We start from the raw sequence: 27,702 nt of genomic DNA, 5'->3' as shown, positions 1-27,702 counted from the left end.
GATAAAGTTTCTTCTGAATCTGAATGTCATGTAAATTCTCTTTCTACTAATGTTCCATGTACTAAAATGCTCTCATAACTTTTATAGCATTTAATGTGCTGGGACTTCAATCATTACTGAACTGTATAGTCCTTATGAGTAGTTATGTTGGCATGTGTAAAAAACTACTAAAGCATGTCCCCTTGCCTAACTGGGTATTGTCTTTTAAATATTTTTAGTATGAACACAAAGGATACATTTGACTAAAAATTCTGCAAAAGGAAGTAATAAAAACAATAACACTATGTAAGGTAAGGAAATCACAAAACTGCTTTTCTTTAACTGCGCAATCACTCTGAGTCTGTGAATATTCATCTGTCCTTATATAACATTTCTAATATAATGCTGTATGACAATTTTGAGCCCACATATTCCGAATTAAAACTGTCTCAAAACAGCACATTTTCAAGACCTAAGTGTCATAAAACCTGCAGGTGACTCACAACATGAGGTTTTGGCACTGATGATGATATAAAGTAAGTGATGATAATTTAGTAGTCGGGGTACTGTGAGGCAGTTGTGTAGAACTTATTATATTATATTATATCTTAGGACTAGCTTCTGTAATGTCCCCACTATGCATTTTGCTGTCATAGTCAATCTGACTCAATTATATACAAAAAATGTGCTCAAGATCAATTTGTATTCATAATAGCAGTTTCTCCACATGACTGAACTTGTAATTTGTGACCATGATATCAAAAAACCCCTTCCTTTGGAAAAAGTTACTTCAAAACTGAAGTGGGGACCACTATGCATTTTGCTGTCATATTCAATCTGACTCAATTATATACAAAAAAATGTGCTCAACTTGTAACTTGTGACCATGATATCTACAGGGTATCCGCAGGGTTTTAAAAAGTATTAAAAGGTGATAAATTAAAATTAAAAAAATTGAAGGGCATTGAAAGTTTTACATTTTGTTTTAGAGGCATATATTTTTTAGACTCTGAGGTGTCCTATTTTGATTGGTAATCTGCTAAAGTTTGTGTTAGTTTGTTTAAACGGTGGGCTTTTCCTCGCTTCACAGAAACTCAGAGCGTGAGACCCAGAACCCGAACCCCCCTAAGATCACTGTGGCAAGGAAAAACTCCCTTTAAGAGGAAGAAACCTTGAGCAGGACCTGTCAACTTAAGGGGGAACCAGTCCTGCTGCTAGTCGGCCAGGTAGAGGAGGAGAAGAAGAGGGAGACAGGACAGAGAGGATGAAAGAGAGAGAGAGAGAGAGAGAGAGAGAGAGAGAGCAAACATGATACAAACATGGTACAGTACAGAGCAAACATGACAGCAAGATGAAACCGTGATTATATTATAATGATATCTATATATATCTTCAGTCCATAAGTAGTAATAGTAATTTGATAGCAAAGATGAGCAGCAGGGGCTAGTGAAGTCGATGAGCACAGGAGAGTTCAGGGGCCGGACTGCAGGTCAGTATGCAGGTCTTGAGACCTGCAAAGAGAGAGAGCGAGAGCGAGGCACAAAACTACGAGGAAGACAGTAAACACAGATTATGAGACGATATTACCAGTATGAGCCAGACTAAGGAGAGTGGAGGAGAGGTCAGAGGGTGTTCAGAGGATCGTGTTTGTGCCACCCGACAACGTAGAGCAAGAGAGACTTCATGGGCCGGACTGCAGGTCAGCATCCAGGTCTTGAGACCAGTGTGAGCCAGACTAAGGAGAGAAAAGGAGAGGTTAGAGGGTGAGAGGGAAACTGCTCAGTGATCATGTTTGTGCCCCCCGACAACGTAGGCCTAGAGCAGCATAGCTGTGCTACACACTAGGTCTAAGGCTAACTGTACGCCTTACTAAACAGAAAAGTTTTAAGTCTAGTCTTAAAGGTGGAGGCAGTGTCTGCCTCTCGGACCCAGATTGGTAACTGGTTCCATAATAGTGGTGCCTGATAGCTGAAAGCTCGTCCTCCCGTTCTACTTTTATGAATCCTAGGAACTACTAGTAAACCTGCACTCAGAGATCTGAGTGTCCTATTAGGAACATATGGTACAATCAGGTCCTGCAGATACAATGGAGCAAGTCCATGAAGAGCCTTGTAGGTTAGAAGAAGGATCTTGAAGTGTATTCTTGAGTCCACTGGGAGCCAGTGAAGAGACGCTAGAACAGGAGAGATATGATCCCTTTGGCTGCTTCCTGTCAGAACTCTAGCTGCTGCGTTCTGGATCAGCTGCAGACTGTTGATGGAGTAATGTGGACATCCTGACAATAAAGAGTTGCAGTAGTCCAGTCTTGAAGTGACAAAAGCATGGATGAGCTTTTCAGCATCACTCTGAGAGAGGATGCTCCTGATCTTAGTAATATTACGCAGGTGAAAGAAAGCGGTCTTGGAGACCTGCTTAATATGAGAGACAAACGACATGTCTTGATCAAAGATAACTCCAAGGTTCCTCACAGTCGTACTGGAGGCCAGAGTAATTCCATCCAGAGAAAAAGTATTATCTGATAAGCTAGTTCTGAGATGTTTCGGTCCAAAAACAATTACCTCAGTCTTGTCCGAGTTTAATAGTAAAAAGTTGGAGGACATCCAGTCCTTTATGTCCTTTAGACACGCCTGTAGTCTGACTAGCAGCTCCGTTTCTTCAGGCTTCATGGATAAATACAGCTGGGTATCATCAGCATAACAATGAAAGTTTATGTCGTGGAACACCATGGTTAACCCTTGTACCTGTGGAAGACACATCGTTAGTGTGAACAAAATGAAATCTGTCAGATAAATATGATTTAAACCAGCGCAGTGCTGTTCCTGTAATCCTGATCTCGTGTTCCAATCTGTGTAGCAGGATGCGATGATCTACGGTGTCGAAGGCAGCACTGAGATCCAGTAGAACGAGTACAGAGACGAGTCCCCGGTCCGATGCCATGAGGAGGTCATTGGTGACTTTAAGCAGTGCTGTTTCTGTGCTGTGATGGGCTCTGAATCCAGACTGGAAAGCATCGAACAGAGTGTTCCTACGCAGGTGGTCGTTTAGCTGACTTACAACAGCTCTTTCGAGTAGTTTGGAGATAAAGGTGAGGTTGGAGATCGGTCTGTAGTTTCCTACGACGTCCGGTACTAGAAGAAATAAGTAGACATAAGGGTGCTTGTAAACTGCACAACAACCTCAAGTTTAACAACACATAAGTCATTAGATCCCTCACACATAAATTAACATTTTTGTCAAATTATCTGTCTAGCAGAAAAACTAAATAATCTGACAGTCGCATATATAGTAAATCAGAACAGAATAGCCTGTCTATGATTTTTTGAGGCACTCTATTGCAGGATCTCACTGAACATATCAGACAACGAGTGAGCGCTGTGCGCTTATCCGTCTCCAAGTGGGTTCTCCGCATCCATAGCGGCCTGGATCATTTCTCGTGCACGCTGCAAGGAGCATTGCGGGCCCTCGCACACCTTGCAATCTGCAGGGACATCGCTGTCTCTTCTCCTATGCTCTTCTGTCATATGCTATCCTCTCATTTCCAGAGACGTTCAACAAAAACATGTTTACAAGGGAAATTTTTTGCTGCCAGTAGGTGGCACTATGACTGTATTATCATATTAGCATATATATCAGTTCAGACTTGGGTCCATAGCAGTACTGTAAGATTTAGTCCCCATTGCATGATGTGGGTGGTACAGAAAAGATACAGCAAGTTACTTTGTAATGGCGAATAGGCAAATTTGAGACCACGCCCCTGGCAGTCTGTAACACTTTTGAAAAAATTTTGGAATGCGTCCATTTCCTATGGTGTCCTGACAGTGAATTTCAGCTCAATTTGATGCAGTATGCGAGGCGTCAAAAGTTTTGTAGGAGGGTCACAAATCGCCTAAAAACAGCCTAAAAAATTCAATATGGCCTACTTCCTGTTGGGTTTGGAGGGGGGGGGGGGGGGGTCCAAGAGACTTTTTTGTGCATCTTGGGGTGATACATATGTGTGCCAATTATCATGATCCTGTGTCAAACCAGCCAGAGGGGCTACACATTAGGGGGTGCTATAGAGCCATTCTCCCATGTTTCCAACCAATTTTTCTACCAAGTTTTGTGAGTTTTTGAGCATGTTAAGGCCTCCAAAATTGCACCATTAATTAAGTTGCTCTTGGTAGAAAGGTAATTAGATCCATGGAGGGTCAAGATGCCTCATAAAAACATTTCACAAACAGACAGTTCTCATTTGTAGGGATGAGCACAAGTATAACCTGTGCCCTAAGTGTCATTCTGATATTCTTTTTTATTATGTTCCCGTTTAATATTTGACTTAAGAAATGGATGAAGGATATAATTTCACGTTCTTAACTCTGGGTGGGCATGTGGAAATTGACAGATACAGATATCTTTACTTTATGATTGTTTTTCTTGTATATATTTTTATAATCTGCGGTAATTCTGTCATTGTGTACCTGATCTGGATTCACCAAGACCTTCATGAGCCCATGTACATTTTCATTGCGGCTTTGTTACTGAACTCTCTTCTTTACAGCACTAATATCTACCCAAAGCTTTTGATCGACTTTTTATCTGAGAAACAGATCATATCTCATCAGGCTTGTGTTTTACAGTATTTTATGTTTTATACTTTAAGTTGTTCAGAATTCCTACTGTTGGCCGCTATGGCCTATGATAGATATGTCTCTATATGTAAACCTCTGCAATATTCAATGATCATGAGAAAAAAAACTGTAGGTATGTTGCTGGCTGTAGCTTGGCTCCTACCTGCCTGTCAGCTCACTGCATTAGCAATACTCACTGCAAATCAAAAGATCTGTGGCTTTACTTTGAAAGTAATATTTTGTAATAATTCAATTTACAAACTTCATTGTGTGTGGTCAAGAGTAATATCTTTATTTGGTGCACTCATTTTAGTAAATGCTATACTTTTGCCTATACTGTTCATACTTTTTACATATGCAAAGATATTCATAATAACCTATAAACACTCTATAGAAGTCAGGAAAAAAGCTGCACAGACCTGTCTACCTCACCTGTTGGTTTTAATCAACTATTCATGTTTGATCATTTTTGATGTTGTTTTAGTTAGAATAGAATCTGATCTTTCAAAGACTGCACAGTTAATAATTACATTACAAATGATTTTGTATCATCCTCTATTTAATCCAATCATATATGGCCTGAAAATGAAAGAAATTTCTAAACATCTTAAGACATTATTCTCTCAATGTAAAATAAGTTAATTTTTTTCTGTAATAACTGATACAAGAATGTGTTATGTTTGGGTAAATTGATTTGTTTTAATGACTGCTCATCATGCTGCAGTTTCTACATGTTACATCATTTTGGTCCTGCAAATCACTTATAATTATATATATAATTGTATGTTGATGTTTTATTCCACTTTACATTTTCTGCATGCACATCCTGTTTATTATTAAATCAGAACATTTTCTGAACTGAACTTAGAGATGAGATTATATTACACCTGTTTTAGTACTTTCACAATGTTTTATACTTGCATTGATTAGATACATACATTACAAAGCAAACTGCAGCTTAAGAAAACCTGTGCAAATAGACACAGTAGTGAAGACCCTTCTTCTGTAATAACAAATCGGTAAATTACACTGTGATCTTTGTTTTATTATGATGTATTATTGCATAATTGGACTTGCTTTAATAACTGAGAGTAAATTATTTGAAAAATCAGTCTTGCAAACTAAACAAATAGTGCTCCTTTTCCTTCGTCTGTAGCTAGGCTATAGGATCCTGGTTTGACATGTTTTATAATTAAACACTATGAAGAGAGAGAGAGAAAGAGACAATAGCTCCGTTAGCCAACGTGAGTTCTCCTGCCATCAAATACAGCAGCAGGTACTTTGTTTAGTTTAGTTTTTTGGGGGTATTTTATGAAGTCCCCCTAACTCTAAATGTAATATAATGTAGGAGTTTTTTCACACATTACTCAACTTGTGACTTGTGCACATGATGAATAAGAAACCATTCCTATGAAATAATTTCTTTGAACTAGAATATGGTGTTATATAGAACTTGATAAACTTGTTTCGTTATGTTATTTATGTTATAGTTATCTGAATAACTGTTAATCTGTTACGTAACAGGACACCTATTGAGTTCGTTTTTATGTTTCATGTAGCTGAATAGCCATCAATGTGTCATGTTAGCATACCGTACACCTATTCAGCCTGTTGTTCTCTATTGTTATTATTATAACTTACCTTTCAAGATAAAATGTCTGTTCTTGGTCTTGGATTTGGTAAAATAAATTTCCCTCAAAAATGCGACTTATACCGGTATATGTTTATTGTTTTTTCTCAATTATGGATTTATTCACTCAATAGTTCAGTGCAACTTATATATATATATATATATATATATATATATATATATATATATATATTTGTCTTATTATAGTTAGGTGTGGCAAACCACAGCACCTACAAAATATGAGAGAGAGGGAGAGAGGAGCAAACATGATACAAACATGATACAGTACAGAGCAAACATGACAGCAAGATGAAACAGTGATTATATTGTAATGGATATCTATATATATCGTCAGGGGCCAGACTGCAGGTCAGTATGCAGGTCTTGAGACCTGCAAAGAGAGAGAGCGAGAGCGAGGCACAGAACTACGAGGAAGACAGTAAACACAGATTATGAGACGATATTACCAGTATGAGCCAGACTAAGGAGAGTAGAGGAGAGGTCAGAGGGTGAGGGGGAAACTGCTCAGAGTATCATGCTTGTGCCTCCCGACCACATAGGGAGGCATAAGAGAGACTTCATGGGCCGGACTGCAGGTCAGCATGCACGTCTTGAGACCAGTGTGAGCCAGACTAAGGAGAGGTCAGAGGGTGAACTGCAGGGAAACTGCTCAGTGGATCATGTTTGTGCCCCCTGACAACGTAGGCCTAGAACAGCATAGCTGTGCTACACACTAGGTCTAAGGCTAACTGTAAGCCTTACTAAACAGAAAAGTTTTAAGTCTAGTCTTAAAGGTGGAGGCAGTGTCTTCCTCTCGGACCCAGATTGGTAACTGGTTCCATAATAGTGGTGCCTGATAGCTGAAAGCTCGTCCTCCCGTTCTACTTTTATGAATCCTAGGAACTACTAGTAAACCTGCACTCAGAGATCTGAGTGTCCTATTAGGAACATATGGTACAATCAGGTCCTGCAGATACAATGGAGCAAGTCCATGAAGAGCCTTGTAGGTTAGAAGAAGGATCTTGAAGTGTATTCTTGAGTCCACTGGGAGCCAGTGAAGAGACGCTAGAACAGGAGAGATATGATCCCTTTGGCTGCTTCCTGTCAGAACTCTAGCTGCTGCGTTCTGGATCAGTTGCAGACTGTTGATGGAGTAATGTGGACATCCTGACAATAAAGAGTTGCAGTAGTCCAGTCTTGAAGTGACAAAAGCATGGATGAGTTTTTCAGCATCACTCTGAGAGAGGATGCTCCTGATCTTAGTAATATTACGCAGGTGAAAGAAAGCGGTCTTGGAGACCTGCTTAATATGAGAGACAAACGACATGTCTTGGTCAAAGATAACTCCAAGGTTCCTCACAGTCGTACTGCAGGCCAGAGTAATTCCATCCAGAGAGAAAGTATTATCTGATAAACTAGTTCTGAGATGTTTAGGTCCAAAAACAATGACCTCAGTCTTGTTTAATAGTAAAAAGTTGGAGGACATCCAGTCCTTTATGTCCTTTAGACACGCCTGTAGTCTGACCAGCGGCTCCTTTTCTTCAGGCTTCATGGATAAATACAGCTGGGTATCATCAGCATAACAATGAAAGTTTATGTCGTGCTTCTGGATGATGTTTCCTAGAGGGAGCATGTAGAGGGTGAACAGGATCGGTCCGAGCACAGAACCCTGTGGAACACCGTGATTAACCCTTGTACCTGTGGAAGAAACATCGTTAGCATGAACAAAGTGAAATCTGTCAGATAAATATGATTTAAACCCACGCAGTGCTGTTCCTGTAATCCTGATCTTGTGTTCTAATCTGTGTAGCAGGATGCGATGATCTACTGTGTCGAAGGCAGCACTGAGATCCAGTAGAACGAGTACAGAGACGAGTCCACGGTCCGATGCCATGAGGAGGTCATTGGTGACTTTAAGTAGTGCTGTTCCTGTGCTGTGATGGGCTCTGAATCCAGACTGGAAAGCATCGAGCAGACTGTTCCTATGCAGATGCTCATTTAGCTGACTTACAACAGCTCTTTCGAGTAGTTTAGAGATAAAGGTGAGGTTGGAGATCGGTCTGTAGTTTCCTAAGACGTCCGGGTCCAGTGAAGGTTTTTTAAGTATCGGAATGATCACAGCAGTTTTAAAAGCCTGCGGTACATATCCTGTTTCCAGAGACAAGTTGATCTGTCCTAATATAGACTCTCCGATCAGAGGAATAGCATCCTTGAGGAGCCGTGAAGGGATCGGATCCAGAATACAGGTAGTAGGTTTAGACTTGCAGATGCTGGTGGTCAGCTCAGGGAAGCCGATGGGCACGAAGCAGTCCAGAGTTAGATCAGGATCCATTTCCAGAAGTGGCGGTGTATCCTCAGCGGTCACAGAGAGATTGTGGTTGATTTGTCCTCTAATAGTGGTGATTTTATCGGTGAAGAAGCTCATGAAGTCTTCACTACTAAGAGCTGTGGCTCTTTGTCTACAAACTACTGTTTGTAGTCTTTATGTTACTTATAATTTGTTAAACTTTCCTGCTACCTCCCGACCGTAATCAGGAAGCACAGAGGAGCGATACACAGCTCCAGGGACAAGCAGCTTTATTCTGTTATTCGTCACGCTGTACATAACCTTATTGTTAATAAATCACTCCTCTCTTGAGCTGACAACTTTCTTTTCTTCTCTCTTACTCTTACACACATACACACACCGTCACGGGTACACGCACACAGGTACACACATGTCTCTTAATAAGACATGCCACTCTCATACATTCATATGAATGTTCAGTGTCCTCCTGATGTGTAGACATTTTAAAAAGGTTTACAAACTTACAAACGGCACAGCACACCATCATAGTGTGCATGGCAGAGCTGCAAGCAGAAAAACCCTGCTCACCAAAAAGAACACTGCCACCTGTCTGTAAAGCTTATGTGGACAACCCAGGGCACTGCTTGGAAAATATTTTGTGGGCAGATAAGAAACTATGACACTTTACTCCAGTATTAGAATTAGGCACCCTCTGGACACCTTCGGTACAAAAATTCTACATGCCCTAAAACTGCTATTAAATTGTCATACATCAATATTATCGTATCGTTTTCACAAGTAATTTGTTTGTGTATGTTTGAAATAATTTATAAATCAGCATCTGATTCATCAGTGTTAACATTTATTTTCCCAACTGCAACTTTGAAACCTTAAACAAAGAAGACAACAGAAAATAAGAAATATGAACAAATTTGAAACGGAATGATCCAGGCTTTGAATAATCCATGTATGTGTGTGGAAAAAAAGAGATAAATGGACTGAGAGTGAGAGGTGTGTGGGTTTATGTGTGTTGCAACAGAACTACACTATGACACATTCTAAATGCAAAACATAATTATAATAAGAACATCACAACTGTCTTAACAATGTACTTTTATTTTTTGAAATACCTTATAGGCAGCAGTCTTCTGTGTTTAGTACATTTAACATAGAGGCCTCCAGGTAACACTGCTGGATTTGATTAAGATAAAAAAAGGTATGAATATATCAAAATGCTAGAATAAAGTGACATCTGTTATAACTATTAATTTAGAATTTTAACAACACTTTAACAACAAAATGCTTTAAATGGTTAAATAGTGTGGCCCACAAGTTGCAGCCAGTTTTCAACTTCATGCTGTTAGAATAAGCAACATTACATTACAACATTACAATTTGAAATAATATTGGGAATTAACATAGAAGTCATTAGAGGAAGATTGCCAAAAAGATTAAATATACTAGTAATAAGTCATAATAGTGTAATTTACTGATTGAAACAAGTGATTGTTAAAGATTTTCAATTCTCAACAGAACAATTGTTTTAGGTGTTTAGAAATTTCCTTCATTTTCAGTCCATAAATGATTGGATTGCAGAGATGATGATAGGTTATTATTTGCAATGTCATTACAAAATGTGCAGTTTGTGAAAAATCTGATCCCAGCCTAACAATAATCATGTCATAAGAGAACAAGCAAAAATAGTTCACTAGAACAAGTAAGTGAGGTAAACAGGTCTTTGCAGCTTTTGATCTGACTTCTCCACAACTCTGGTAGGCTATTATGAGTATCTTTGAGTATGTAAAAGTTATGAAGAGCGAAGGAAAAATTGAAACATTAAATAGAACAACTAAGCCATATATATGTATTACTGGTGAAGTCACACAATGCAGATGGCTAAGTGAATTAGTACAAAAAATACCTTTCAAAGTTAAGTTGCAGAGTTTTCCATTAGCATTTATTAGAATCGGCCCACAAATATGACAAGCAGGCAGAAGCCAGGCCAAAGCCAGTAAGATATTGATGGTAGTTTTTCTCATGATAGTTGGATATTGCAGAGGTTTACATATAGACACATATCTGTCATAGGCCATAGCTGCCAGCAGTAAAAATTCTGAACTGCTTAAAGCATAAAATAAAAAAACCTGAAAGAGACAAGCTGAATATGAAATGATCTGTTTTTCGGATAAAAAGTCCATCAGACGCTTTGGATATATTACAGTGCTCAGTAGAACAGAGTTCAGTAATAAAGCTGCAATGAAAATGTACATCGGCTCATGTAGGTTTTTATGAATGATGATAAGACACATAATAGTGGCATTGCTGCAGATTATCAATATATACACTGTGAACATAATCATAAAATAAAGATATCTATATTTGTTCAATTCTACATGACCACCTAAAGTTATGTATGTTACATTAATTTCTGCATTCATGAGGATTATCAGGATTAAGACAATGAATAACCCAGTTTGACAAAGGTCTTACTTATGATTATTGCTACTTTGCCTGCCTTTACTCCTTTCAAGATATAACAAGCGCACGGATCTCAGAATCTCACTTCATCCATCAGACTGCTTCACCCTCAATGGATCTCATTATCTTTAATATAAAGAGGTGCGGCCATGTCAACAAGTTTATCAAACTGTCCTGAACTGACATGTGCTCGAACTTGTTTACATAAATGCACAGTCATGCAGTCTCACCAGGCAATAACACATGAGGTTAATATTTCAATTATGATGTCACAGCCTGCTTCATAACACTGAATAATGAATTAATACAAAACTGAGCAGAAAAAAGAGCACCTAGGCATCGCCATTTAGGAGTGTTTACAATAAGTTAATATCATTAACCAAAATAAAAATTTGTCAGAAAAATGCCTTTCTTTAACTTCTTATCAAAATATAGAATACATCAATCCAGAACTGCATAGTCTACCTGTCAGGAATGGTAAGTGGACACAGGCAGTAGACAGGAGGCAGAGTTCACAACAAAGTCCTTTATTTGGTCTTATGTCAGTATACAGAGGTCAATTAGGTAGCAATAGTACAGAGAGAACTAGGCAGGAGGATGGTCAGTCAAAGCAGGAGGATGGTCAGTCGAAATATAGTCAGGAACCAGGTAGTCAGCAGGCAACAGTACAAAAGGGCTAGGCTAAGAATTAGGGATGTCCCTATCTGATCACATGTTTGGAATTCGGACCTGTTAGTCTTGATCGGAATTGGACGTTACCTCCCGACCAGGACTCAGATATATGATGTGGAGGATGTTTTGCTCGCTTGTAGTGTAGGGGAATGGAAGTTACCCTTGGTGAGAGAGGTCCTGGGTTCGAGACCCCAATGACACGTGTGTGCATTTATAGTTTGCAATGCATAGCAGGCAGTTTAGCAAAGCAGCGTAGTTGTCAAAATGCGCAGTTGATGCGGCAGTGATAAACAGTGAAGTGGTCTGGACACTCACACACACTCGTACACTTACACACTTTTGCTTGCAATAACAGGCACAAGTCATTGTGGTAACATTTATATGCCCCGTGGCAGTGCGAATGCACAAGACAGCACATCAACATAATGATCGCAATGAGTGACCTGCCATTTGCCTTTGAAGAGAACCCTAAAAGTATCAGATTGGGACTCAGCATTGGCAGATGAAAATCAAATGACTCGGACTCAAGTGCAAAAAAGCCTAATCAGGACATCTCTACTAAGAATAGTTAGTTGAACACACTAGGGTCATACACTAATCACTCGAGGATGAAGTAAAAAAGGCTAAAGCTAGGTTAAAACCTAGAATAGGTTTATGTACTGGAATAAAGTGCAGTTCTGCCCACAAAATATATTCCAAGCAGCCCTCTGGTTTGTCCACATAAGCTTTAGCAACTACAGACTTTTTCTGCTTAAAGCTCTGCCATACACACTATGAATGTTCAGTGTCTTCCTGATGTGGACCCATGAACATTAACATTAGCCAATGTGAGAGGACTTTAGCTGCTTAGAGATTACCCTGGGTTTCTCTGAACATGCTAGGGTACTAATCACTCGAGGATGAAGTAAAAAAGGCTAAAGCTATCAATTTATCCAGGCATAATACTTTCTAAGAGTCACACTAATCACATCTTCTATTGGTTATTACAGAATTAAATTACTTTACATTGACAGAATAATGTCTTAAGATGTTTAGAAATTTCTTTCATTTTCAGGCCATATATGATTGGATTAAAAAGAGGATGATACAAAATCAGTTGTAATGTAATTATTAACTGTGCAGTCTTTGAAAGATCAGACTCTATTCTAACTAAAGCAACATCAAAAATGATCAAACATGAATAGTTGATTAAAACCAGCAAGTGAGGTAGACAGGTCTGTATAGCTTTTTTCCTGACTTCTATAGAGTGTTTATAGGTTATTATGAATATCTTTGCATATGTAAAAAGTATGAACAGTATAGGCAAAAGTACAATATTTACTAAATTGAGAAGCCCAAATAAATATATTACTCTTGACCACACACAATGAAGTTTATAAATTGAATTATTACAAAATATGACTTTCAAAGTAAAGCCACAGAGCTTTTGATTTGCAGTGATTATTGTTAATGCAGTGAGCTGAAAGGCAGGTATGAGCCAAGCTATAGCCAGCAACATACCTACTGTTTTTTTTTCTCATGATCATTGAATATTGCAGAGGTTTACATATAGAGACATATCTATCATAGGCCATAGCGGCCAACAGTAGGAATTCTGAACCACTTAAGGTATAAAACATACAATACTGTAAAACACAAGCCTGATGAGATGTGATCTGTTTCTCAGATAAAAAGTCGATCAAAAGCTTTGGGTAGATGTTAGTGCTGAAAAGAACAGAGTTCAGTAACAAAGCCGCAATGAAAATGTACATGGGCTCATGAAGGTCTTGGTGAATCCAGATCAGGTACACAATGACAGAATTACTGCAGAGTACAAAAATATATACAAGAAAAACAATCATAAAGTAAAGGTATCTGTATCTGTCAATTTCCACATGCCCACCTAGAGTTATATATGTTACATTATATTCTTCATCCATTTAGAAAGTCAAATATGCTGTAACAGCTTTACAGGAACTTTAAGTTCTTTCTAAAATGGTTTATTTTAAAACACATATTTACTCATTCATTCAGTTACCTGGCCTTGAAATTCACTGAATTGATGTCATCCTACTATCTGAACCAGTAAATGTTTTTATAAGTCTATTTCATCCTCCATGGATCTCATTAGAATTTCCATCAACAGTTACAATCATGTAGACAACTCTTGACTTCACGTATGTGGCTGCAGGGAAAATGAAAAACAAAGCATTCATAACTAAACTCACAGACTGTGTAAGATTGTAAGATCCAACATTTAGTTGAAATAAGGTCAGAACTTTGACTTGACTATTACTGAACTTTTTTCTTCTTTAACCATCCTTTTGTAAAATGACTTGCACAGATGTTGCTGCATGACCCACTTTGTCTTGACCTTACAGACAGATGTCTGTCAAATCGAGTAGTGTAATTTAGAATTCATAGTTTCAATTCAGGCAAGTCTTCCTGGGTCTGATTCAGTGAAACAGGCCCAAACCATCATACTACCACCACCATGTTGTACAGATAGGATAGAATAGGTTTACTTTATTTTTTTTTTCATTTATTATTTTAGATACTTTAGTAATCCCAGAGGGAAATTGTTTAAGGCTGCTGCCAAGCAGTGTCATACAATGACTAGCAAGGCGTGCCACAGGCAGGGCTAAGTGTCTTGCCCAAGGATGAAGTAAAAAAGGCTAAAGCTAGGTCAAAACATGCAGAGGTCATACAATCAATTTATCCAAGCACAATACTTTCTAAGAGTCACACTAATCACATCTTCTATTGGTTGTTACAGAATTAAATTTCTTTACATTGACAGAATAATGTCTTAAGGTGTTTAGAAATTTCTTTCATTTTTAGGCCATATATGATTGGATTAAATAGAGGATGATACAAAATCAGTTGTAATGTAATTATTAACTGTGCAGTCTTTGAAAGATCAGACTCTATTCTAACTAAAGCAACATCAAAAATGATCAAACATGAATAGTTGATTAAAACCAGCAAGTGAGGTAAACAGGTCTGTGCAGCTTTTTTCCTGACTTCTATAGAGTGTTTATAGGTTATTATGAATATCTTTGAATATGTAAAAAGTATGAACAGTATAGGCAAAAGTGCAATATTTACTAGACTGAGAAGCCCAAATAAATATATTACTCTTGACCACACACAATGAAGTTTGTAAATTGAATTATTACAAAATATGACTTTCAAAGTAAAGTTACAGAGCTTTTGATTTGCAGTGATTATTGTTAATGCAGTGAGCTGACAGGCAGGTATGAGCCAAGCCAGAGCAAGCAACATACTTACTGTTTTTTTTCTCATGATCATTGAATATTGCAGAGGTTTACATATAGAGACATATCTATCATAGGCCATAGCGGCCAACAGTAGGAATTCTGAACCACTTAAGGTATAAAACATACAATACTGTAAAACACAAGCCTGATGAGATGTGATCTGTTTCTCAGATAAAAAGTCGATCAATAGCTTTGGGTAGATATTAGTGCTGAAAAGAACAGAGTTCAGTAACAAAGCCGCAATGAAAATGTACATGGGCTCATGAAGGTCTTGGTGAATCCAGATCAGGTACACAATGACAGAATTACTGCAGAGTACAAAAATATATACAAGAAAAACAATCATAAAGTAAAGGTATCTGTATCTGTCAATTTCCACATGCCCACCCAGAGTTATATATGTTACATTATATTCTTCATCCATTTAGAAAGTCAAATATGCTGTAACAGCTTTACAGGAACTTTAAGTTATTTCTAAAATGGTTTATTTTAAAACACTTATTTACTCATTCATTCAGTTACCTGGCCTTGAAATTCACTGATGTCATCCTACTGTCCGAACCAGTTAATGTTTTTATAAGTCTATTTTATCCTCCATGGATCTCATTAGAATTTCCATCAACAGTTACAATCATGTAGACAACTCTTGACTTTACGTATGTGGCTGCAGGGAAAATGAAAAACAAAGCATTCATAACTAAACTCACAGACTTTGTAAGATTGTAAGATCCAACATTTAGTTGAAATAAGGTCAGAACTTTGACTTGACTATTACTGAACTTTTTTCTTCTTTAACCATTCTTTTGTAAAATGACTTGCACAGATGTTGCTGCATGACCCACTTTGTCTTGACCTTACAGACAGATGTCTGTCAAATCCAGTAGTGTAATTTAGAATTCATAGTTTCAATTCAGGCAAGTCTTCCTGGGTCTGATTCAGTGAAACAGGCCCAAACCATCATACTATCACCACCATGTTGTACAGATAGGATAGAATAGTTTAAGGCTGTTTAAGGCTGCTGCCAAGCAGTGTCATACAATGACTAGCAAGGTGTGCTACAGGCAGGATGAAGTAAAAAAGGCTAAAGCTAGGTCAAAACATGCAGAGGTCATACAATCAATTTATCGAAGCACAATACTTTCTAAGAGTCACACTAATCACATCTTCTATTGGTTGTTACAGAATTAAATTTCTTTACATTGACAGAATAATGTCTTAAGATGTTTAGAAATTTCTTGCATTTTTAGGCCATATATGATTGGATTAAATAGAGGATGATACAAAATCAGTTGTAATGTAATTATTAACTGTGCAGTCTTTGAAAGATCAGACTCTATTCTAACTAAAGCAACATCAAAAATGATCAAACATGAATAGTTGATAAAAACCAGCAAGTGAGGTAAACAGGTATGTGCAGCTTTTTTCCTGACTTCTATAGTGTTTATAGGTTACATACAATGACTAGCAAGGCGTGCCACAGGCAGGGCGAAGTGTCTTGCCCAAGGACACACAACAATGACTTAGGGAGGAGTTAGGATTGAACCATCAACCTTCCGGTTATTGGACAAACCTGCTATACGTGCACCACTGCGCCCGTGCTACCCCCAATGCCCCCAATTATTCCAGTTTATGTACTGGAATAAAGTGCAGTTCTTTCTCATCTGCCCACAAAATATATTCCAAGCAGTCCTCTGGTTTGTCCACATAAGCTTTAGCAACTACAGACTTTTTCTGCTTAAAGCTCTGCCATACACACTATGAATGTTCAGTGTCCTCCTGATGTGGACCCATGAACATTAACATTAGCCAATGTGAGAGGACTTTAGCTGCTTAGAGGTTACCCTGGTTTCTCTGTATCCTAGCGGCCTATCACATGAGTTGTTATAGGCAAAGAGTAACTAAATTAATAACTGACTGCATTTTTACTCATACATTAAATAATGACATGCAAATTAATTTCAATGGAAATTGAAAAAAATCCAAAATTAAATAATTTAAAATACATTACAGCTCACACTAGCTAATAGTGTCACTTGGTTCTATTTCATTTGGACAAGAGCAATTCACAGTAAGGCTACAAGCAGCTTTGTACCCTTAGATGCATCTGAGCCCAGTGTAGGTGATCATGAGGTCATTGGAGGTTTTGGGTCCATCACCATCAGACAAGTCATTTTTTTGTAGGTGACCTATCTGTGGTTTGCCAGACAGACACATCTAATTGTAAATTTAATCCACTAGAGTTACAATTTTGTAGAAATAGGCCTTTGCTGTCCAAGAAAATTCAATTTATAGATTTCAAAGGAATTTTATACAATTGTTTCTACACAACGTTATTACAATTAAGATCTTTCATCCAGTGGACGTCAATGTCTAATCAGTTCATTATTACATAAATAGAGTGTATTTAATTGTTGCAAAGATAACCTTTGAGCAACAAATTCTAGTTCAAAGAAATTATTTCAAAGGAATGTTGTCTTATTCATCATGTGCACAAGTGACAATTTGAGCAATGTGTGAAAAACTCCTACATTATATTACATTTAGAGTTTGGGGGACTTCATAAAATACCCAAAAAACTAAACTAAACAAAGTACCTGCTGCTGTATTTGATGGCAGGAGAACTCAAGTTGGCCGATGCAGTTATTGTCTCTTTCCCTCTCTCACGACTTCACAGTGTTTAATTATAAAACAATGTCAATCCAGGACTCTGTAGCCTAGCTACAGTTGAAGGATAAGGGGCACTATTCTGTGCTTATTTTGCAAGACTGATTTTTCAAAAGTAGTTGAAATTATTCTTGATGCTACCATCATCAGCATGAGAGGTTGGACAGAAGTCATAATATTAAACACTAACATTTACTGTCAGTTATTAAAGCAAGTCCAATTATGCAACAATATATAATATAAAAACAAGGAACACAGTGTCATGTACTGTATTTGTTATTACAGAAGGGTCTTCACTTCTGTGTCTATTTGCACAGGTTTTCTTAAGCTGCAGTTTGCTTTGTAATTTATGTATCTAATCAATGCAAGTCTAAAACAGTGTGAAAGTACTAAAACAGGTGTAATATAATCTCATCTCTAAGTTCAGTTCAAAAAATGTTCTGATTTAATCATAAACAGGATGTGCATACATGCAGAAAATGTAAAGCTGAATAAAACATACAATTTTATATATATATAATTATAAATGATTTGCAGGACCAAAATGATGTAACATGTAGAAACTGCAGCATGAGCAGTCATTAAAACAAATCAATTTACCCAAGCATAATACATTCCAAGGGTCACACTCATCACTTCTTGTATCAGTTATTACAGAGAAAAGATTTACAGTGAGAGAGTAATGTCTTAAGATGTTTAGAAATTCCTTTCATTTTCAGGCCATATATGATTGGATTAAAAAGAGGATGATACAAAATCATTTGTAATGTTATTATTAAATGTGCAGTCTTTGAAAGATCAGATTCTAGTCTAACTAAAACAACATCAAATGTAATCAAAAATGAAAAGCTGATTAAAACCAACAGGTGAGGTAGACAGGTCTGTGCAGCTTTTTTCCTGACTTCTATAGAGTGTTTATAGGTTATTATGAATATCTTTGCATATGTAAACAGTATAAACAGTATAGGCAAAAGTACAACATTCACTAAAATGAGTGCCCCAAATAAAGATATTACTCTTGACCACACACAATGAAGTTTGTAAATTGAATTATTACAAAATATGACATTCAAAGTAAAGCTACAGATCTTTTGATTTGCAGTGATTATTGCTAATGCCATGAGCTCACAGGCAGGTAGGAGCCAAGCCAGAGCCAGCAACATACCTACTGTTTTTTTTCTCATGATCATTGAATATTGCAGAGGTTTACATATAGAGACATATCTATCATAGGCCATAGCTGCCAACAGTAGGAATTCTGAACCACTTAAGGTATAAAACATAAAATACTGTAAAACACAACCTTGATGAGTTGTGATCTGTTTCTCAGATAAAAAGTCGATCAAAAGCTTTGGGTAGATATTAGTGCTGAAAATAACAGAGTTCAGTAACAAAGCTGCAATGAAAATGTACATGGGCTCATGAAGGTCTTGGTGAATCCAGATCAGGTACACAATGACAGAATTACTGCAGAGTATAAAAATATATACAAGAAAAACAATCATAAAGTAAAGGTATCTAAATTTGTCGACATCCACATGCCCACCCAGAGTTATATATGTCAAATTATATTCTGCATCCATTTCAAAAGTCAAATATGCTTTACAGGAACTTTAAGTTCTTTCTAACACATATTTTAAAACACATATTTACTCATTCATTCAGTTACCTGTCCTTGACATTCACTGATATGATGTCATCCTACTGTCTGAACCAGTAAATGTTTTTATAAGACTATTTCATCCTCCATGGATCTCATTAGAATTTCCATGAACAGTAACAATCATAGAGACAAGTCTTGACCTCATTTATGTGGCTGCAGGAAAAAAAACAAAGCATTCATAACTAAAGTCACACTTTGTACTCAGATTGATTGTAAACTTCAGTTTCAGGAAGGCCATTAATCTGTACTGGTTCAGGTGCTTCCACAACATTTAGTTGGAATAATGTCAGAACCTTGATTGACCATTACTGAACTTTGTTCTTTAACCATTGTTTGGAATGTTGAGCTTTCAGAATTAAAAAGAATTGAGAATTTTATCAGTTTTGTTTGGTACCTGGTGGTTGCTGAACAGGATTGTCAGGATTTTGTGCATTTATTTGTTCAGCAATTCAATTATAATTAAAGCTGCAAGCAGCGATGACAGGCCCTCGCAGCCCTTGCGGTCCGCGGGAGTCACAGCCACCGCCTCTCCTATTGTCCCACGACCTCTATCCCACCTGTACCGGCACGAGCAGTGGTCTGCAGGTCAGCAGAGTATAGCAAAACACACATATACAAAAGACAGGTCCTCCGGCCATATCAGCATATCAATCTGTGCAGAGTCAGATGCTCAGCATGACAGTAAAGTTACATCCACATAGGATGAAGTATGAGGGTATCTCCCTCATCCAAAAACATCTATTTCCTGTGCATTGGGGAAGGGGCAAAGTCATGGTGGCGCCACAGCCAGACGGATAAGTGCTGGGTTTTTGAGAAGTTTTGGTCCCTGATCCTGTAAGAGTAACCAGTAACCCGCATGTGCATATGGTTATATCAATCTGTTCAGAATGACAGGCCTAGCATGCCTGATTTTTTTCATCCACATTGGACGAAGTATGTGGGAGATACAGCCACAAATAATTTCCTCTGCGGTGGTGAAGGGTAAACTTCGTGGTGGCGCCACAGCCAGACCGTACAACGAAGTGCTGCGGTTTTGATAACTTTTGGTCCCTGACCCCTTAAGGGAAAGTGCAGATTGGGCAAGTCCCCTAGGAGAAGGTTTTTAGAGTGCCGGGAGTGCAAATGTGAACATGGCGTGGTTTTTCAAAATGGCGGACTTCCTGTACGTCGTGGAATTTTCGTCCAAGAGGCTTTTTTTCTTGTCACAAGGCAATACATCAGTGTACCAAGTGGCAGATCTGTAGCAGTTCCGGTGAATATTTTCACACGTTAGGGGGCGCTGCAGAGCCATGCAGCCACGCCGGCCAATGGCGACAGTGTCAAGTCGCGATTTTTGTCGGGGGAAAATTTTGTGCCAAATTTGGTGAGTTGTTGAGCACGTTCGGGGGGTCAAAATCGCAAAACCATGGGCGTAACCAGAATCAAGTATAATAATAAACGCTTGCATTTCAATAGGTCTCTTGCACGATTCAGTGCTCGGGCCCTAATTACAAAATTATTCCGATAAAGATGATGATCCACTGTGATATTTACATAGGAAAAAGGTAGAAATAAGAACAAATGTTATATTTGTAAACACAAAACATGTGTCCAAAGGGTTACATTACTAATAATGACAAAGCAACAAGCTGTTGGAAGTGCAGGAGAGTCCATCCATCCATCCATCCATCCATCTTCTACCGCTTATCCGGGGCCGGGTCGCGGGGGCAGCAGTCTAAGCAGGGACACCCAAACTTCCCTCTCACCAGACACTTCCTCCAGCTCCTCTGGGGGAATCCCGAGGCGTTCCCAGGCCAGCCGAGAGACATAGTCTCTCCACCGTGTCCTGGGTCTTCCCCGGGGCCTCCTCCCAGTGGGACATGCCCGGAACACCTCCCCAGGGAGGCGTCCAGGAGGCATCCGAACCAGATGCCCGAGCCACCTCAGCTGGCTCCTCTCGATGTGGAGGAGCAGCGGTTCTACTCCGAGCTCCTCTCGGGTGACTGAGCTTCTCACCCTATCTCTAAGGGAGCGCCCAGCCACCCTTCGAAGGAAACTCATTTCGGCCGCCTGTATTCGCGATCTCATTCTTTCGGTCACTACCCAAAGCTCATGACCATAGGTGAGGGTAGGAACGTAGATTGACCGGTAAATCGAGAGCTTCGCCTTCCGGCTCAGCTCCTTCTTCACCACAACAGACCGGTACAGCGACCGCATTACTGCGGAAGCTGCACCGATCCGTCTGTCAATCTCCCGCTCCATTTTCCCCTCACTCGTGAACGAGACCCCGAGATACACAAACTCCTCCACTTGGGGCAGGAGCTCTCCTCCGACCCAGAGAGGACAGACTACCTTTTTCCGGTCGAGAACCATGGCCTCAGACTTGGAGGTGCTGATTCTCATCCCAGCTGCTTCACACTCGGCTGCAAACCGTCCCAGTGCACACTGGAGGTCCCGGCTCGATGAAGCCAACAGGACAACATCATCTGCAAAAAGCAGAGATGAAATCCTATGGTTCCCGAACCAGATCCCCTCCGGTCCCTCGCTGCGCCTAGAAATTCTGTCCATAAAAATTATGAACAGAACCGGTGACAAAGGGCAGCCCTGCCGGAGTCCAACATGCACTGGGAACAGGTTTGACTTACTGCCGGCAATACGAACCAAACTCCTGCTCCGGCCATACAGGGACCTAACGGCCCTCAGCAGAGGGCCACGGACCCCATACTCCCAGAGCACCTCCCACAAGATGCCGCGAAGGACACGGTCGAACGCCTTCTCCAAGTCCACAAAACACATGTGGACTGGTTGGGCGAACTCCCATGAACCCTCCAGCACCCTGCGGAGGGTATAGAGCTGGTCCAGTGTTCCGCGGCCAGGACGAAAACCACATTGCTCCTCCTTAATCCGAGGTTCGACTATAGGCCTAATTCTCCTCTCCAGTACCCTGGCGTAGACTTTCCCAGGGAGGCTGAGGAGTGTGATCCCCCTGTAGTTGGAGCACACCCTCCGGTCCCCCTTTTTAAAAAGAGGGACCACCACCCCGGTCTGCCAGTCCAGCGGCACTGCCCCCGATTGCCACGCGATGTTGCAGAGGCGTGTCAACCAAGACAGCCCCACAACATCCAGAGACTTAAGGTACCCAGGGCGAATCTCATCCACCCCCGGTGCCTTGCCGCCGGGGAGCTCTTTGACTACCTCGGCAACTTCAGCACAGGTGATGAACGAGTCCACCACTGAGTCATCAGCCTCCGCTTCCATAATGGAAGGCGTGTTGGTGGGATTGAGGAGGCCCTCAAAGTACTCTTTCCACCGTCCAACCACCCCCTCAGTCGAGGTCAACAGCTCCCCACCTCCACTGAATACAGTGTTGGCAGAGTACTGCTTCCCCCTCCTGAGGCGCCGGACGGTTTGCCAGAATCTCTTTGAGGCTGACCGATAGTCCTCCTCCATGGCCTCCCCGAACTCCTCCCAGGCCCGAGTTTTTGCCTCTACAACTGCCCTTGCTGCAGCACGCTTGGCCTGCCGATACCTATCAGCTGCTTCAGGAGTCCCACAAGCCAACCAGGCCCGATAGGACTCCTTCTTCAGCTTGACGGCATCCCTGACCTCCGGTGTCCACCACCGGGTCCGGGGATTGCCGCCACGACAGGCACCAGAGGCCTTGCGGCCGCAGCTTCGGACTGCTGCATCGACAATGGAGGTGGAAAACATAGTCCACTCCGACTCAATGTCTCCAGCCTCCCTCGGAATCTGGGTGAAGCTCTCCCGGAGGTGGGAGTTGAAGATCTCCCTAGCGGAGGGTTCGGCCAAACGCTCCCAGCAGACCCGCACAGTACGTTTGGGCCTGCCGGGCCCGTCCAGCCTCTTCCCCCGCCAACGGATCCAACTCACCACCAGGTAGTGATCAGTTGACAGCTCAGCCCCTCTCTTCACCCGAGTGTCCAAAACACAAGGTCGAAGGTCGGCTGACACGATTACAAAATCGATCATCGACCTCCGGCCTAGGGTGTCCTGGTGCCAGGTGCACCGATGGACAACCTTGTGCTCGAACATGGTGTTCGTTATGGACAAACCATGCCCAGCACAGAAGTCCAATAACAAAACACCACTCGGGTTCAGATCGGGGAGGCCGTTCCTCCCAATCACGCCTCTCCAGGTGTTACTGTCACCGCCCACGTGGGCGTTGAAGTCTCCCAGCAAGATGACAGAGTCCCCGGTTGGGGTGCCATCCAGCACCCCTCCCAGAGACTGTAAGAAGGTCAAGTACTCTACACTGCTGTTCGGCGCATATGCCGAAACCACAGTGAGAGACCTCTCCCCAACCCGGAGGCGCAGGGAGGCGACCCTCTCACATACTGGGGAAAACTCCAACACATGGCAGCTAAGCTGTGGGGCTATAAGCAAGCCCACACCAGCCCGCCGCCTCTCACCATGGGCAACTCCAGAATAGAAGAGAGTCCAACCCCTCTCAAGGAGTTGAGTTCCAGAACCCAAGCTGTGCGTGGAGGCGAGCCCGACTATATCTAGTCGGTACCGCTCGGCCTCCCGCACAAGCTCAGGCTCCTTCCCCCCCAGCGAGGTGACATTCCATGTCCCCAGAGCCAGTTTCTGTGTCCGGTGATCAGGTCGCCGAGGCCCCCGCCTTCGACTGCCACCCAATCCACTCTGCACCGGCCCCTTACGGTTCCTCCCACCGGTGGTGGGCCCATGGGAGGTCGGCCCCACGTCGCTCCTTCGGGCTAAGCCCGGCCGGGCCCCGTGGGGAAAGGCCCGGCCACCAGGCGCTCGCATTCGAGCCCCAACCCCGGGCCTGGCTCCAGGGTGGGGCCCCGGCTGCGCCATACCGGGCGACGTCACGGTCCTTGATTTTGCTTGCCTCATAAGGGGGTTTTTGGACCGCTCTTAGTCTGGCCCATCACCCAGGACCTGTTTGCCTTGGGAGACCCTGCTGGGGGCATTAAGCCCCCGACAACATAGCTCCTAGGATCATCTGGGCACTCAAACCCCTCCACCACAGTAAGGTGGCGGTCCATGGAGGGGGTGCAGGAGAGTAAAAACAACATTATTTGTACACTAATGCATATGTATCTATAAAAATGTTTTTTAAAAAAGCATGTTTTGAGCTTCTGTGATATCGCAAACTGAAGCGCTGTTTTGGGTCTTGGTTTGAGGCTCCAGGATGCTCTGACCATCACAGTTAAACAAAACTCCAGATACAGACAATTATGGGGAGCGTGAGTGGGGCTGAGGTGGGTGGGCAGCCATGGGGGCAGGGATTTCATACTGTAGATATATGTATAGAGCACCCACCTGTCACTCAGAGCAGTCCTTCAATAATTTAAAGCCTGAATATAACTCAAATGAGTGAGTTAAAAAAAATTTATTGACCTTCTGTACACCTTCTGTTGACATTGGAAAGGTACTTATTAATAGAGAACAGAATCATTTGCTTCATGCCTGGGCCTAGTTGAGACACTTTAATCAGAAAGCAGTCTATTGTTTTTTTAGTCCATATGTTTGGTAAAGACACTACAGCATTGTGTGGGTTATTCTGTCATCAACCATTGCAGACTGAATTTAGTTCAGAACTGAAGTTAACTGGTTACATAGTTCACTGTGGTATTAGGTACACCTCAGTCCTGTGACTGTTTTGAATTGTTGTGGTTCAGAAAGTGCAGAGAAATGCACATTAGTGTAAACAAGGTCTGACACCTGTCAGTTCAGGCCTCTAGAGTTTGATGAAGTAGGTACATGGTAGACACTCTTCACAGAGGAGTTAATGAGATCCATAGAGGGTAAAGAAGTCTCATTAAATACACGATCTGACTCAACCAGTTCACTTTCTGAAGATGAATAAACACCTAGTACAAGTATCTGTAAGTGAATGAGACACTGAAGAGAGTAAGACTTATATATTCATCTATATTTCATTTCATTGTTCCTTGTTCTTATTTAGATTATTTTATGTCTTCCTATTGATAATGTTCATTAATGCAGAGATCAATGTAACATATATAACTCTAGGTGGTCATGTGGAGGTGAATAATTACAGATATCTTTATTTCATCATTATGTTCACAGTGTATATATTGATAATCTGCAGCAATGCCACTATTATGTGTCTTATCATCATTCATAAAAACCTACATGAACCTATGTACATTTTCATTGCAGCTTTATTACTGAACTCTGTTCTATTGAGCACTGTAATATATCCAAAGCTTCTGATTGACTTTTTGTCTGAAAAACAGATCATTTCATATTCAGCTTGTCTCTTCCAGGTTTTTCTGTTTTATTCTCTTAATAGTTCAGAGTTCTTATTGTTGTCAGCCATGGCCTATGACAGATATGTGTCTATATGCAAACCTCTGCAATATCCAACTATCATGAGAAAAACTACCATTAATATACTCCTGGTGTTGGCCTGGCTTCTGCCTGCTTGTCAGGTTTCTGTGCCTGTTATTGGACGTGCTAATGCAGAACTTTGTGACTTAACCCTGGAAGGTATATTTTGTAACAATTCATTTAACCATCTTTTCTGTGTGAGTTCCACGCCATTCTCTGTGTATGGTGTGATTGTTCTATTTAACGTTGTAGTATTCCCTGTGCTTTTCATACTTTTTACATACACAAAGATACTCATCATAGCTCATCGGAGTTGTGGAGATGTTAGATCAAAAGCTGCACAGACCTGTTTACCTCACTTACTCGTTCTTGTCAACTATTTTTGTTTGTTCTCTTATGATATGGCTATTGTTAGGCTGGATACTAAGTTCCCAAAAACTGCACGTTTTGTAATGACATTGCAAATAATAGCATATAATCCTCTCTGCAATCCAATCATATATGGACTGAAAATGAAGGAAATTTCTAAGCACTTAAAAAGGCTGTTCGGTCAAAGCAAACAAAAATGTAGACATTAACAGTAATTTTGGTTATTGTCCTATTGAAGCGATTGAAGAGCAGCTGGTTAGTGTTGAGAAGTTATTTAGATGCAGATTTATTTTTAAAGTTATCGTTTTCAGCAGTCACTCTTTTCAGTTTATGTTATAATAAAACATGCTCTCTGTAATGACATTCATATTTGTACTTTTGTCACTGACTGTATTGATAATTTGATTTGAAATCACAACCAATGAACAAAAGAGTTTTCTCTCTTTTCTCTTTTTCATGTGAAGTTTGCAAATCTGGATTAACTCATCCATACATTATTGAGAGCATGTTGTTATTTGAAATTCACAATATGACTATAATCACCTGCAACTATGTTGTTAAAAAAGGTATCAAATATTTTTGCTGGTGTATGTCATTTTTTTTCTCATTTATTGAAGTCAGCAAAGTAACCAGGATGATGAAGGGTTACACATAACAAACATAAAGTGCTGCTGCCTCTTAAATATTTGAAAAAAAGAAAAAGGAGAGAGAGAGAGAGAGAAGCAGCTTGATAAGACAGTTCTCATCACATCTTGTATTTTTGTATTTAGACTGTTTCATATGCTGTAGTAAGTTCTAGAAAAAACAATAAAATAACACTGATGTTACAGACACTGATGAGTGATAGCTATTCATTTACATTTCTCATGAATAAGTTGTCACACAACTGAAGTAATACTTCTTTTTTTAAATGTCATGGCATACTATCAATTTTCATATCACGAGTTTGAAACTGCTGAGAGACTTCAAAAGGGGAAATGGTTTAAAGTAAAAAAGTTTTAATTCAGTAATTAGGGCCAGAGCACCGAGTGGTGCATAATGTTTTTTATTTAGTTTATGATCAGTTTTCTGGCTTAGTCACCAGTCTCTAGAATTTACCATCCACTGATTCTAAGCCCCCCTTTGTTATATATAGTTTTTGTAAAGATCATTATGCCATTGTGCGATTGTGTAGGGCATCATATCATCAAGCATCTCAGACTGCAGAATATAAAGTTAAACAGTTATATAATATAAAGTTATACAGCCTATTTATCCAACATTCAACATATTTAAGAATCAGTTCAGTGTTTCCCCTATCATTATATCAGGTCAAGTCAATTTCATTTCTTTTTAATTTCTATATAGCACCAGATAATAACAGAAGCCATTTAAGAAAACCTTTACTATAGAACAGGTCTATACCTCGTTCTTTTATTAAACAAACTAAACAGCTCGTGTTATTTATCTTATTTGCACGGCAGCATGTCATTTTTCTCTGCGCTGATGTCTGCGCACAGAGGCCCGATGTGCGTACATAGACAGACACATGCACAGACAAACACACACACACAGACACACACCGTCGGGCAGAGAACGTGTGTTGCTTTGTCCACGGTTGCTAGTTGGATAGACTGAACTCTATGACTACGCTAGGTTAAGCTAACGTTACTGATGTCTGTATTTTTATGTTATTTTTGCCATTGAAATATGCTATTTACATCCCGCTCTGTAAACCATGACGGGACCTTCTCCAGCTTTTGCGCACGATTGGGCGCAGAGTGCTGTGG

The 27,702-nt window shown here is 40.3% G+C and overlaps 5 protein-coding genes and 1 pseudogene across 5 annotated transcripts; 2 read left to right on the top strand and 4 right to left on the bottom strand.

Annotated features, from left to right (window-relative positions):
• Positions 1 to 4,301: 4,301 nt before the first annotated feature.
• LOC114426428 (olfactory receptor 6N2-like) lies at positions 4,302 to 5,228 on the top strand. Its single transcript, XM_028393824.1, has one exon. It carries the CDS (start codon positions 4,302 to 4,304, stop codon positions 5,226 to 5,228), a length of 927 nt encoding a protein of 308 aa, XP_028249625.1.
• Positions 5,229 to 10,029: 4,801 nt separating this feature from the next.
• On the bottom strand, positions 10,030 to 10,944 carry LOC114426608 (olfactory receptor 4B1-like). Its single transcript, XM_028394124.1, has one exon. The coding sequence runs from the start codon at positions 10,939 to 10,941 to the stop codon at positions 10,030 to 10,032; it is 912 nt and encodes a 303-aa protein (XP_028249925.1). The 5' UTR covers positions 10,942 to 10,944.
• A 1,700-nt stretch (positions 10,945 to 12,644) lies between these two features.
• Positions 12,645 to 13,572, bottom strand: LOC114426853 (olfactory receptor 11A1-like; annotated as a pseudogene).
• Positions 13,573 to 14,410: 838 nt separating this feature from the next.
• LOC114426852 (olfactory receptor 11A1-like) lies at positions 14,411 to 15,337 on the bottom strand. The gene has a single exon (XM_028394508.1). The coding sequence runs from the start codon at positions 15,335 to 15,337 to the stop codon at positions 14,411 to 14,413; it is 927 nt and encodes a 308-aa protein (XP_028250309.1).
• A 2,884-nt stretch (positions 15,338 to 18,221) lies between these two features.
• Positions 18,222 to 19,160, bottom strand: LOC114426851 (olfactory receptor 2T27-like). Its single transcript, XM_028394507.1, has one exon. It carries the CDS (start codon positions 19,158 to 19,160, stop codon positions 18,222 to 18,224), a length of 939 nt encoding a protein of 312 aa, XP_028250308.1.
• Positions 19,161 to 24,970: 5,810 nt separating this feature from the next.
• On the top strand, positions 24,971 to 26,142 carry LOC114426847 (olfactory receptor 10AG1-like). The gene is made up of 2 exons (XM_028394498.1): positions 24,971 to 25,014; positions 25,176 to 26,142. The coding sequence occupies exons 1-2, from the start codon at positions 24,971 to 24,973 to the stop codon at positions 26,140 to 26,142; spliced, it is 1,011 nt and encodes a 336-aa protein (XP_028250299.1).
• Positions 26,143 to 27,702: the final 1,560 nt, after the last annotated feature.

The sequence above is a fragment of the Parambassis ranga genome, chromosome 21 (genome assembly GCF_900634625.1).
Source record: "Parambassis ranga chromosome 21, fParRan2.1, whole genome shotgun sequence".
Classification (NCBI taxonomy): Eukaryota; Metazoa; Chordata; class Actinopteri; family Ambassidae; genus Parambassis; species Parambassis ranga.
This window is presented reverse-complemented; position numbering and strand designations above follow the sequence as displayed.